Source organism: Chiloscyllium plagiosum, unplaced genomic scaffold, assembly GCF_037043375.1.
Source record: "Chiloscyllium plagiosum isolate Xiang-an unplaced genomic scaffold, Cpla_swu_hap1 HiC_scaffold_8, whole genome shotgun sequence".
In the NCBI taxonomy this organism is placed as follows: Eukaryota; Metazoa; Chordata; class Chondrichthyes; order Orectolobiformes; family Hemiscylliidae; genus Chiloscyllium; species Chiloscyllium plagiosum.
In genome coordinates, this window is record NW_028270146.1 from 51,005,563 (window position 1) to 51,019,601 (window position 14,039).

General features: G+C 39.7%; 1 protein-coding gene across 4 annotated transcripts in view; it reads right to left on the reverse strand.

Annotated features, from left to right (window-relative positions):
• The window catches only part of LOC122553559 (kinesin-like protein KIF28), a 103,916-nt gene that overhangs the window by 56,430 nt on the left and 33,447 nt on the right, over positions 1-14,039 (reverse strand). For all 4 annotated transcript variants that reach the window (XM_087989824.1, XM_087989823.1, XM_043697544.2 and 1 more), the window contains exons 9-13: positions 11,650-11,792; positions 4,971-5,092; positions 4,368-4,458; positions 3,822-3,882; positions 291-414 (exon numbers count right to left, since the gene is read on the reverse strand). In XM_087989824.1, the coding sequence (XP_087845950.1) occupies positions 291-414; positions 3,822-3,882; positions 4,368-4,458; positions 4,971-5,092; positions 11,650-11,792 (541 nt within the window). The remainder of the gene's footprint in view (positions 1-290; positions 415-3,821; positions 3,883-4,367; positions 4,459-4,970; positions 5,093-11,649; positions 11,793-14,039) is intronic.

Here is a 14,039-nt window from a genome sequence, read left to right on the forward strand (position 1 = left end):
GGGTGCTCCGGTTTCCTTCCACAGTCCAAAGATGTGCAGGTTAGATGAACTGGTTGCGCTAAATTGCCCAGTGTTCAGGGATATGTAGGTTAGGTGCATTAGTCATGGGAAATGTAGAGTAATAGAACAGGTTTGGGTGGGATACCCTTTGGAGGGTCTGTGTGGACTTGTTGGGCCTAATAGCCTGTTTCCACATTGAAAGGTTTCTACGATTTCTATGATGACCATTAGGAGGTAATGTTATGTCAGTAAAGTCATACAACGACAACCAGTGGAGATGGAGACCTCACCAAATGCTGTAGCTGATGCTTTGTTAGAACAGGTACTCCATTGATCAAAATCCGAGCCTTGTTTATGGGCTCAAGAACCACTTTATGGTCATGACTAGTAAGCACTGCATGCTTGTCCAGAATCCTAAAAATATAAAGCAAACCCAATTAGAGATCACTTCATTCAAAAGTTCAATCTGACATCTTATATAAAAAAATTCTTTTGGAAGTATGTACATTACCTTTCAAAATTACCATGACCTTTGGTGAATGGGGAAGGAGTAAAATACCAGAAGGTGAGTCATTCTTTGCTGCACTTACACATCCACATGCATTTTACGACAACATAGTCTTAACTGAGGTGTAAAAGAAATTTCTAAGTCTATGAATCATGGACATGAAATATTATGGTGACAGAGGTACAACTTGGAGAGCAACAAAATTAATAACCAAATATTGAAAAAAAAAATCGCAAATCAAATGCTAAGACAAAGGAGGAACCCCAAAGTGCTGCACAGGAGTACAAATGATAAAAAGAATGGTAAAAAGAGCAGGGACAATTAGGGGCCAAAAAGAAGATTTACACATAGAGGCAGAGGATATGGCTAAAGTCTTAAATACATACTTAGCATCTGTCTTTATCAGTTAAGAAAATGCCACCCAGCCATGGTGAAGAAAAGGAAATGTAGTCATCAGAAAGATTTACAATTGGTAAGATGGAAGTATTGAATAGGCTGTCAGTGCGTAAAATTGACAAATCACTGAGACCACATGGGATGCATCCAAGAATATTGAGAGCAGTAAGAATGGACTGGTCCCAAAGGACAGGAGAATTGCAAACATTATACTCTTGTTCAAAAAATAGTGTAAGATAAGCCGAGCAAATATAGGCTAGTTAGTTTAAATATCACAGCAGGAAAATTCTGGCTTCAATAATTTGGAGCAGAATTAATAGACAATGTGGGTTAATTGAGAATTATTCCTAAAGAAAATCATGTTTAACTAACTGGCCAATTTTTTTGAGGAGGTAACAGAATAGGTTTATGAGGGCAGTCGGCTTGATGTAGTATACATGGATTTCCAGAAGACGTTTGCTTCAATGTCACACAACTGACTTGTGAGCAAAGATTCAGCTCATGGAACAAAAAGCACAGCGGCAACATCGATCCAACATTGGCTGAGTGACAGGAAACAAAGAGTAATGGTTAATGGATGTTTTTTTGAGCAGGGTGAAATGCTTTGTGCTAGGGTCAGTTTGGACCCTTGTTTTCCCAAATATAATAGAAATGACCTGGACTTTAATGCACAGGCTCAATTCCAAAAGATGAAACTTGGAATCATTGGAAACTGTGAGGAGCATAATGTAGAGAATCAAAAGGAGACAGAGAGGTTAGTGGAATGGATGGATAGGTGGCGTCAGATGATGTTCAATGCAGAAAACATGAGGTGATGCATTTTGGAAGCAAATAAGTGTGGACAAACTATATTTAAAAAGTGGTACAATTCTTAAAAAGTGAAAGAGCAGAGACCTGAGTACACAGGTGTACATAAGTCATTGAAGTTGACAGTATAGCAATCAACAAAGTATACAATATCATAGGAGAGTTCTCATGATGCAGTGGTAGTGCCCATACCTTTGAGCCAGAAGGTCCCAGTTTTCAGTCCAACCTGTTCCAGAGGTATGTAATAACATCTATGATCAGTTTGATTAGAAAATACCTACAATATCTTAGGTTTCGTTAATAGGGGCACAGAGTACAAGAGCAATTTGTTTAAGACATTATTCAGCTTTAGCTAAGTATTGTGTCCAGTCCTCGGTGCCACACCTTAGGAAGGATGTGAAGGCATTGGAGAGAGTGCAGATAGTGTTTGCAAGAATGATTCCAGAAATGAGAAATTTCACTTATGAAGATATATTAGACAAGTTAGAGCTGCTTTCCTGAGAGAACAAAAGGCTAGCAGGAGATCTAATAAAAGTGTTCAAAGGAACAGAGGTCTGGATAGAGTAGATCGGACAATAACGTTCACACTTATGGACAGATAGAGAATGAGAGAGCACAGATCTACAGTAATCAGAAGAGAGGCAACAATGATATGACGAGAAACATTTCACACAGTGAGTTATTAGTGTTGGAATGCTCTGCCACAGATTGTGATGAACGTGAATTCAATCTCAGCAGTCAAAGGCAATTAGGTAGTCATTTAAAAGGAAAAACGTGTAAGATAGCAGGGAGAAGGCAGGAGAATGGCTCTAATCAAGATGCTCATTAGGTGAAACGGCTGCACTATAACAGTTCTGTTGCGGTCACTTATTACCTTTTATGATGAGGTTGCTTTGAAAGGCCTCACTTCTGGACAATCAAGAAGAAGATCCTCTGCTCAAACAAATCTGTGTCTTTATATTGTATTCAAAACACAGATTGCAGTCTCAGTAGGCACTGCTGGTCTGTGTGCTTAAGGTGTATGTGTACTGGGATTGAGCAGTTTAAAAATTAGAATTCCTACAGTGTGGAAACAGGCCCTTTGGCCCAACAAGTCCACACCAACCCTCCAAAGGGTAACCCAACCAGACAAATTCCCCTACCTTATATTTGTCTAATGCAGTTAACCTGCATCTAACCTGAATACTGTGGGAAATTTAGCATGGCCAATTCACCAAACCTGCACATCTTTGGATTGTGGGAGGAAACCGGAGCACCCGAAGGAAATCCATGCAGACACGGGGAGAATGTGCAAACTCCACACAGACAGTCACTGAGGCTGGAATCAAACCGGGTCCCTGGCGCTGTGAGACAGCAGTGCTAACCACTGAGCCACTGTGCCATCCTTCACTGCTGCTGAAGTTTTAAGAAAGGCCTGCTTTGCCTGATTGGCTTCACCCCTTTCCTCCCCAGGACACACATGATCCACTGACATTTCAGCTCACTGGCATTCCTCGGGTCTGATTAGATTGCTTACTTACAGTGTGGAAACAGGCCCTTCGACCCAACAAGTCCACACTGACCCTCTGAAGAGTAGCCCACCCAGAACCATTCCCCTACATTTACCCCTTTACCAAACACTAGGGGCAATTTAGCATGGCCAATTCACCTAACCTGCACATCTTTGGACTGTGGGAGGAAACCCACACAGACACAGGGAGAATGTGCAGGGAGAATGTTGCCTGAGGCAGGAATTGAACCCAGGTCTCTGGCGCTGTGAGGCAGCAGTGCTAACCACTGTGCCAGCATCACTGTGCCCCTGATATAGGAGAGAAACATCGGGAACCTGTTAGGCGAAAGTGAGGACTACAGATGCTGGAGATCAGAGTCTAGATTAGAGTGGTGCTGGAAAAGCACAGCAGGTCAGGCAGCATCCGCATCTACAGCTTGTCAGTCAGATTCAAAATGGTAGCTGCCCCTTCACCAGCAAAATGAATAGCTGACCAATGTGCTCAACAAGTTAAAATTTAAATGCCTGTCTTTCAATAGACTATTAAACTGGTTAAACTTTAGCTTTTCTTGTTGCATTTGATAACAATGGAAGGTAACTTAATCCCTAGGTTTCACTTACCCCAGTCCTTTCAAAACAATGTCCTGCTGTAAACCAGCTGTTCGCCCAATTGTAGTAATGCCTGCAATATTAAAATCAGTTCTTGGCTTCACAACTCAGCAGTTTGCAATTATAGAACACTGGCTCATTCTAGATACCTACTTGGCACACAGCAAGAAGTCAGCTTATTCAATTGTAAATGAGAGTCAGGATTTTAGTAAGTGCTCTCAGCCACAGGGAATGCATGCAATAATCTCCCTGAGATATATAAAAAGAAACTCCCTGAATACTAAGTACAGTACTGTATAAGGTTGAAGCAAATATAACTCTGTTATCTTTATTTTGTCTCTTCCATACATGAATCAATTCTGAATGTTTCAAAATGGCATTAAATACTACAGCAATCAAATAAAACAGAATGGGTCCTTGTGCATTGTAACAAGCTTGATTTTCTGCCACAGCAGCAATGCACTACAAATGCATAAGATGATTAAACAGCTTGAAAACTGATCACCACTTGCACCATTAGTCATGCAAATTGGAGATGTTCTTAAAGTGTTCACCCACCATGATGAATAAAGTGTTTAACTGCCCCAGACAATTGGGGATCCTCATTAACATTTAGGAAATAGGGAAGTTCTGCCATCATTTGCTCTTCCTGAAATTAAAAATAATTGGTTACAGTTCTATTCTCTGTGTTTTTTGAATTAAAAATCAAATTGCAATGCCATTTAAATAGAAGATTCATTCGAAATCAATATTCACTGTGTAAAGCAATTTAAATTATTCACACTTAATGGTTTTAATTGCAGTTCTTGAGTTTGGATTTGCACAACTACATTAATGTATGATCCTGCAGTATGGGCTCTTTTGACAACAGATTTGACATTTATTTGATTTTTCTTCTATATCAAACAAATACATTTAAACAGAACTATTCTGTTTCAATTTACCAGTTTGAAACTCTTATGCATGTGCTTTTTTGAAAATAATATCTAAGTAAAACATTGAAATGTGAAATGAGCTTTGAAACTCCTCAAAAAAAAACACAACACTAAAACTATTGACTTTGGAACTTTAAATGTAATCTGGCTACAGCAAATTGCCCAATACATTTTCTTAAACTATTTATACAGTATCTAGTAAAACATTATGGACACAAATAATTACCTTTATAATACAGCTATATTGCTGCTCCCATTCCCTCCTTGCTTCTTCAAGTTTCTGCTGCCATGATTTCTGCATATCTTTCAATTGTCGTTCATTGTCAACAATTAATTTTTTGAGCACCTCTATATTGAATGATAATGTTATTTTTCCAATAAATATCCCATATTGAGATCATCATAACCAGGACATCACATTTCATAAACATAAACATTTCATAAACATGGCATCAAATCTGTAAAGAATTTATGTTATTAAATTAACATTTAGAAGATAAATCAAGGCAGTAAATCAAACAATTTGATTTCAGAATTTGATTTGATATCCAAAAATGATCATTTAGTGAATTTAAGAAAGTAAAAATCCAGATGGCATTAATCCTAGTAATACAGAAGAATTGTGATGCTTATGTGACTAGTTTACGAAGTGGAAAACTGCATTACTGCAGTAGAAAGTATTTTTTCCCCCCAATTGTAATACAATTGAAAACACTCCTGACCAACAGTTAACTTCAAATTGATCACAGCACTCAATGGATGGAGCCAAATTTGAAAATCACCTCTTGTGCCCTGGAGGCTAAATTCTTTTTCTTTAATACTATATTTTCTTGCTTATTGTTTTTTGGACTTTGCTGTATTGATAATATGACCGCTGTTGATCACTTGTTGGCAGTTGATCACAATTTTGAGGAAGTTCTGGTCTACAGTAACAAAGGGACAAGTGCTTACATGGCGGCACCGTGGCTCATTGGTTAAGCACTGCTGCCTCACAGCACCAGGGTCCCAGGTGTCTTGGGCAACTGTCTGTGTTCAGTTTGCACATTCTTACTGTGTCTGTGTGGATTTCCTCTGGGTGCTCTGGTTTCCTCCCACAGCCCAAAAATGTGCAGGTTAGGTGAATTGCCCATAGTGTTAGGTGTATTAGTCAAAGGGGAAATGGGTCTGGGTGGGTTACTATGTGCAGACTGGTTGGGCAGAAGGGCCTGTTTCCACACTGTAGGTGATCTAAACTAAATTCCTGGAATATCACACACCTTGCATTGCATAACCATTCCAATCAAACCAACATTTAGGAATTGCACATGGCTTGCTGCACTAGCTATTCTGAACCAAGATAGAGCAATTGAAACTCCTTATATCTAAGATAATGTTAACATACCCACTGTAATTTGAGACAATAGACAATGGGTTTTGACAAGATGCATCAAAGCTATTCATTAACTATAGTGACTGACAAGGCACAAGTCAGACCCCAGCTAGAAGACTGTTTTTGGCCTCTGATCCAAGGAAAGCTTTACTCCCATTGGAGGCAGTTCAGAGGAGGTTTATTAGGGCTGATATCTAGAATGGAGAGACTGTCTCATGAGGGGAGGTTGAGTAAATCGGGCCTCCACTCATTGGAATGTAGACAAATATAAAAGAATATGAGTCAACTTTATTAAGGATACAAGATTCTTAGAGGACTTGGCAGGGTAGATGTGGAGAGGTTGTTTCCTCTCATCGGACTGGAAGTAGAAGGCTTCACAGAATAAGCGGTTGTACATTTAAGACAGAAGTGAAAAGGAATTTCTGGGATTCTTTACCACAGAAGGCTGTTGAGGCTGGGTCTTTAAGTATATTCAAGGCTGTGCTACATAGATTTTTTTAGTCAATAAGGGAATCAATTATTATTGGGAAATAGCAGGAAAGTGGAGTTGAGGATGATTAGTTGAGGATGATTAGTTGAGGATGATGATCTCATTAAATGGTGGAGCTGACTCGTGTTGAATGGCCGACTCCTGCTTCTATGTCTCATGGTGTCATGGACTTAACTGGGAGTTTGAGTCATTTCACTGAAATGTTTGGACTACTTTAAACAGCTTTAAATGTACATATTTTATTTGTTCCCTTAATCTGCATTTTAAATCAGTACAATCACAAAGAAAGAGCTTCAAGTTTAGCTGTCGTCTATTGTTCATCTTGACTTCTTCTCCCAGAAGAATCCTGCATTTTACTTTAAAGTGATCTAATTTACCAATTTACAAGATTTTTTTTTTGCATCCACTGCAAGTTCCTATGAAAAGGAATTCTACCAGAATAGCCAACTGCAAGAACTCACTGGAGATTGACTTACAAGGCTATAACTCACATGAATTAATGCTGCTTATTTTTTAACTGATGCATAATTGTAATGTCTTTAAATTCTTTATTTTTCTTCCCTATCTGCATTCGTGCATGAGTGCTATGAACAATGCCCCTGGGGTTTTAATGTATTAATGCAATCTGGTTTGATTTAACACTAAGGAATTTGCTTTGGGTCATTTTAAATTGGACTTCGCAACAGGATTTGGGAAATTATACACCTGCTTATTTTAAAAGGGAAAAGAAGTAAAATAAAAATTAAGAACCAGTTATGTTATGGACAGGAGAGGAGAAAAGTAAAAGAAATCCCTTTTCTCTCTTGCATATGAAAGAAATCGAGACCTAACTTCAGAGATAAATCCATTAAAATGAGCCAGATATGGCCAAAATGCACAAACATCTGATCAGCATTCAAATTAAGACAATGATTCTGAATCCGATACTGAAAGAACCAATTGGAAGTCTGGTAAGGGAGATTTCCATGGGTGAAATTATTTTACTGCAAGTAAATGTAACTGCAGCAAATTCTCTTAATGTGACTTTAATGTGGTGTGATAATTTATGCAAAAAGATGGCTGAAGATCGCACATCATTGGTATCTCTCAGTAAAAGACCTTTGGAAGTTGTAACTAGGTAAATACTTGTGAAAGTACCTGGTGAGGCAAAAAGTCCTGAGTTACTTTGGAAGTTCTTGAGCAATTGGACCCTAGTCTAAATCTAGAACAGACAGAGGGATCAGAACTAAAAGCTAATTGGATTGCTTTACCCAGAACTCCACCCTAATTTAGAAAATGGCTCATGATGCTGGAAAGGAGAAAACTGTGGCAAGAGTTTCAGGGAAGAGAGAGAGTTTCAGGGAAGAGAGAGAGTTTCAGAAGAAAGAAAGAGAAGCTCAGAGAAAGAGAATGAATGAGAACATGCTTTTCAGAAAAAAAAACGGCTTGAGATGAAATTAGAAACCCAAGAAAAGATTAACCAAGATAGAGAGAACTGGCTGCTTCAAGGGAAATGGTTTGGGAACATTTCTAGCACTGTGCCTCAAGAATTCAAAACAGTCCAAAAAACAATCTGAAAAAAAAAACAGAAGGCAACCAGAAATGGCTGTTTAACTTCCCATAGCTGAAGAGGTCCTGAACATAGAAAAAAGGACACCATGTTAAGAAGCAGAATTCAAAGGTCATAATCTCTGAATCATTGTCTGAGTCATGTGCAAATTGGCATAGTGCAAATCAGATTAGAGCGATGAACTCATGGCTCAAAGATTGCTGTGACAGAAGTGGATTCTGGTTTGTAGCACGGTGGCACTAGAACTGGGCAATGTGGGATCTGTACTGATGAGACAATCCACCTGAACTGGTGGGCTAGTGTTCTTGCTGATCCCATAACTAGGGAAGTAGAAAGGACTTTAAATTAAATAGTGGTGGTAAGGGATCAAATTGGCGGCACGGTGGCTCAGTGGTTAGTACTGCTGCTTCACAGCACCAGGGACCCGGGTTTGATTCCAGCCTCGGGCGACTGTCCGTGTGGAGTTTGCACATTGACATCATGTCTGTGTGGGTTTCCTCCGGGTGCTCCAGGTTCCTCCCACAGTCCAAAAGATGTGCAAGTCAGGTGAATTGGCCATGCTAAATTGCCCATAGTGTTAGCTGCATTAGTCGGGGGGTAAATGTAGGGAAATGAGTCCGGGTGAGTTACTCATTGGAGGATTGGTGTGGATTTGTTGGCCTGAAGGGCCTGTTTCCACACTGTAGAATCTCAATTAGTAAATCAAGGCTAATGAGAACTTTGCTAATACAGGAAATTATAAACAGCCCATGAAAGGAAGATAGAGAGAGAAAGAGTACAAGTTTAAGAGTCAACCAACATATAAAACTGGAATTTACAAAGCATTTACATAGCATTACAAAACTGGATGAACTTAGAGAACAAAAAGAAATGGATAAGAATTATCTGGTAGCTGTTACAGACAAATGGCTGGAGGATGACATGGACTAGGACCTGAATCTTGAACTATAGAAGACATTTAGGAATGATAGGAAGTGAGGAAAAGGTGGAGGGGCAGCTCTGTTCATTAATGATAGTATTATCTCTAGAGAAGTGAGTTAAACCTTTGGAGCTGTGAGCTGTCAAGTATGTGGATCCAGATGGATTTCATCCTGGAATCTTAAAAGAAATGGCTTGTGAGATACTTGATGCATTTCCAAAGGAAAAATCCTAGTAAATAGTAATACTTTCAAATGAATATACTGGTTGTACTGGAGCTCTATTTTGATATATACAAGATAAGTTGGATAGGATTTGAAAAGGTGGCAGAAATGTCATTGAAATAAAAGTCTGTGGCTCATAACTATTGTCTTCAATAATATGGTGTCTTTAGGGTTTCCAACTTCAGCAGGACATATTTCAGGAGGTGTCATCACATGATTTCCTGTCATTAACTCTCCCTTCCCCAGACTCTTGTCATCAGTTGCCCACAATGTTCATCATCACAGAGATCTGCCTTCCCGAGTCTTTGCAAGATGTCCTGCTTTAACGTTTGAAAATCTGGTCACCTATCTGGCAGAGATTAGATTAGATTACTTACAGCGTGGAAACAGGCCCTTCAGCCCAACAAGTCCACACCGACCTGCCGAAGCACAACCCACCCAGATCCATTCCCCTACATTTACCCCTTCACCTAACACTACGGGCAATTTAGCATGGCTAATTCACCTAACCTGCATGTTTTTGGGCTGTGGGAGGAAACCGGAGCACCCCAACGCAGACACGGGGAGAATGTGCAAACTCCACACAGTCAGCTGCCTGAGGCAAGAATTGAACCTGGGTCTCTAGTGCTGTGATGCAGCAGTGCTAACCACTGTGGCACCGTGCCGCCCACTCCTAAACTCACTTTCAGCTGTGCAGAGTAAAGAAAGTGTGTTAGCTGGAGTGATTACCTTTCAAACAAACAGTAATGTGGACCATCTGAGTCCCTTCTAGTGTGCTGTCACCGTAAATCTGTCAGAATAGACATAATCTTGGCTGGAATGCACTTCCTCCAGAAAATCCAAGTTTGAGCATGCTGGGTGGTACAGTTGCATAAATATTGGGGGTGGATTGATCTAAATCTTCTGACATTCAAAGAAAACCTGTGGCAAGATTATCCCTTTTGAATATTAAATGTCTTCAACATGTCCTGGCCCTGCTGAAGACCCAGTGTCAATTTCATTGCTGCAGATTAAAAGCATCACTGGGGTTAAATCACATTATCAGACCTTGACTTTTAAATCCCACAAGTTATTCAAATCATGCCTATTAGATTAGCACAGGCCTCGTGTAGAGTGCCAAGCTGCCTATATTTTAGCACCCTGTCTCATTTTCATGGGCCTTAGCTTTTGCATATAAAATGGAGGAGCAGCACTTTACAGACTCAGTCCATCTGTTTTGCCATTACTCTTATTTGCCATTTGGCTCTGAGTTTTATGCTGAAGGCTTGGTGGCTATTTCCCATCCTTCACTGTACCACCTTGTTGTGCCTTGAACATTTTAGTCTCATTTCTACACCATCTGCCTTGCATTCAGCATATGTTACATGCAGTCAAGTATATTGATATATACAATACCTGTTTGCATTCTCATGGAAATGCCTAGATGCAAAAGAACCAACAAAATGTATCATATTATCTGCAATGTAGAACTGCAAGGAGAATAGTTCTTAATATAATGTTACCTAACCTGTTTCAATATTGAATCTGCCGATAGTAGTGCAGCCTTCAAGTTGACTATTTAATATGACTTGAAATATGTTAAAAGATCTTATTTGTCTTGGTCTAGTGCTAGGTAAATAGGAAGATGGGTCATCGATACTAGTCTTGGCTCAATGGTGGAACGTTAGCTTCGTCAGCAGAGTTGGCCTGTTCAATGTTACATACCAGCACTAAAACAATAAATTATTTCATTTCTTGTGGTCTTGGCATACTCAAATTCACAGCCTCATTTCCCAATCTTAAGTCTGTGATTATACTCAAAAATCCTTCATTTTTAGGATATTCTGTGGTTGTCAATGGTGCTATTTAAATGAAACTTCTTTCTTTAATAATGCCTCATCTACCTTCATCGAAAAGAAATGATAAAGCAAAATATTTCTAAATTTAATCAAATAGATAATGAATGCTCTCTCAAGGGTACAACAATTAAGCAAGTATAATATGATAATATGCGAGCATCATTCAAGTGATAATATGCCCGAACAATCATAGTTACTTATTTCTAATCTGAATTCTGAATGCTCACTATGTATTAGTTTGTATTCTTGTCAAAAATTGAGTATCATACTGAGCTGACAAAAAAGACAGCAATCAAGTACAGCAAAACAAAAGCAGTATTAAATCATCTCAATGGCTACAATCCTTTTAAAAAAATCTTAACAGCACAATAGCATAAATATATTTGCTTATTTACTGTTACCATGTTGCTGGGATATCTAGGATAACCCACTGATCCCATAATACTGGACCTTTAATAATTTCTCAAACACCTCCATGGTAGTGTTCAACCAGTGTACAGTAAAATAATAAACCTACCTTGCTCATCAATATGAACATCTCCAGCTTTCTCCAGGTCAGCGATTCTTGCTCGGAGCCCAGTATTATCCTCTTTCAGATCCATGAGAAGCTGCTCAGTTAGGCTTTCATTAATGACTGCTCTGTTCTGTATATTCTTAGCTCTTTAAAGACAAGAAATGTGCAGATGATGTGTGTGCAGTTGGCTATAGGTTTATATTATTATAATACATAACTGTACTGCACTTTGTCACGTCACATTATTTTAAAATCTCTGAGGTATCTTTATTCAGCAGGTAGTATTACATAGAACATAGAACATAGAACAATACAGCACAGAACAGGCCCTTCGGCCCACGATGTTGTGCCGAACTTCTAACCTAGATTAAGTACCCATCCATGTACCTATCCAAATGCCGCTTAAAGGTCGCCAATGATTCCGACTCTACCACTCCCACGGGCAGCGCATTCCATGCCCCCACCACTCTCTGGGTAAAGAACCCACCCCTGACATCTCCCCTATACCTTCCACCCTTCACCTTAAATTTATGTCCCCTTGTAACACTCTGTTGTACCCGGGGAAAAAGTTTCTGACTGTCTACTTTATCTATTCCTCTGATCATCTTATAAACCTCTATCAAGTCACCCGTCATCCTTCGCCGTTCCAACGAGAAAAGGCCGAGAACTCTCAACCTACCCTCGTACGACTTCCTCTCCATTCCAGGCAACATCCTGGTAAATCTTCTCTGCACCCTCTCCAAAGCTTCCACATCTTTCCTAAAGTGAGGCGACCAGAACTGCACACAGTACTCCAACTGTGGCCTAACCAAAGTCCTGTACAGCTGCAACATCACATCACGACTCTTGAATTCAATCCCTCTGCTAATGAACGATAATACTCCATAGGCCTTCTTACAAACTCTATCCACCTGAGTGGCAACCTTCAAAGATCTATGTACATAGACCCCAAGATCCCTCTGTTCCTCCACCTGACTAAGAACCCTACCATTAACCCTGTATTCCGCATTCTTATTTGTTCTTCCAAAATGGACAACCTCACACTTGGCAGGGTTGAACTCCATCTGCCACTCCTCAGCCCAGCTCTGCATCATATCTAAGTCCCTCTGCAGCCGACAACAGCCCTCCTCACTGTCCACAACTCCACCTATCTTCGTATTATTACATGAGAGATGGACATCGGAAGTAGATGAAGTGGTTTTGTCTCATTTCTATAGGATCTCAATGCAGCTAAAGATGTGTCTTTATAGATAAAAAGCACAGATCTTTGCGTTTTTAATATGTCATGGCATTTAATAAAAAAGTCAAATATATTTCAGTGCTTCATTATATACATACTTTCATCCAGTGCTTGATAGCCCTATTCTCCTGAACAAGGCACAAAAGTGCAGGCTGCAGCTTGGATGTTTGTGTAGAAATCTAGACCTTGTTATGTCCAATGCATAATGTATGTATTAGTGAGACAAAATTTCCATATGGGAAAAATAAACAGGATTCTTATCATAGCACAATTGGACATTATCCTATCTCTGCTTACCATTTTAGAGTGGCTGTCAGCACAAGTACTGGGGAAATTCTGCCATAAAATCATTAGGCTAATGAAGCAATCAGTGCACATATCATAGCATTATAGAATCCCTGCTGGGACAGAAAGAGGCCATTTGGTCCATTGAGTCTGCATGGACCCTCCAAATGGCATCCAAACCCAAACCCATACTCTATCCCTGCAACCCGGCATTTACCTTGACTAATCCACCTAGCCTACACAATGTTGGTCCAGATATTCCGGTTCGGACAATCAGAGACAAGGCATCTGAGAGATACAAGTTGAAATCCAAGAGAGTTCCAATGCATTATCCAACATGAATTGTCCAGGAACTTTGAATTTCCAACTTGGAACTTTCCCTGATCCAAAAATGTCTCCAACTTTGGGTTAAAGTTGGAGATTTCATACATGGGCTGAGGAGTGGCAGATGGAGTTTAATTTGGATAAATGGGAGGAATTGCATTTTGGTAATACAAACAAGGTTAGAACTTTATACAATTAATGGTAGGACTGTGTTGTGGAACAGAGACACCTAGGGGTTCAGGTACATAATTCATTGAAATTTGTGTCACAGGTAAACAAGGTGGTTAAGGAGGCATTTAGCATGCTGGCCTTCATTGCTCAGACCTTTGAATATAGGAATTGGGATGTCATGTTGAGGTTGTATTGGATGTTGGTGAGGCTTTTCTAGAGGACTTTATTTTATTCACTGAGTATTGCTGGCTGGCCAGCATTTATTTCCCATCCCTAGTTGCCTTTGAACTCAATGGCCTGCTGGGCCATTTCAAAGGGTAGTTGGTAGTCATCCACATTGCTATGAGTCTGGAATCACATGTAGGCCAGACCA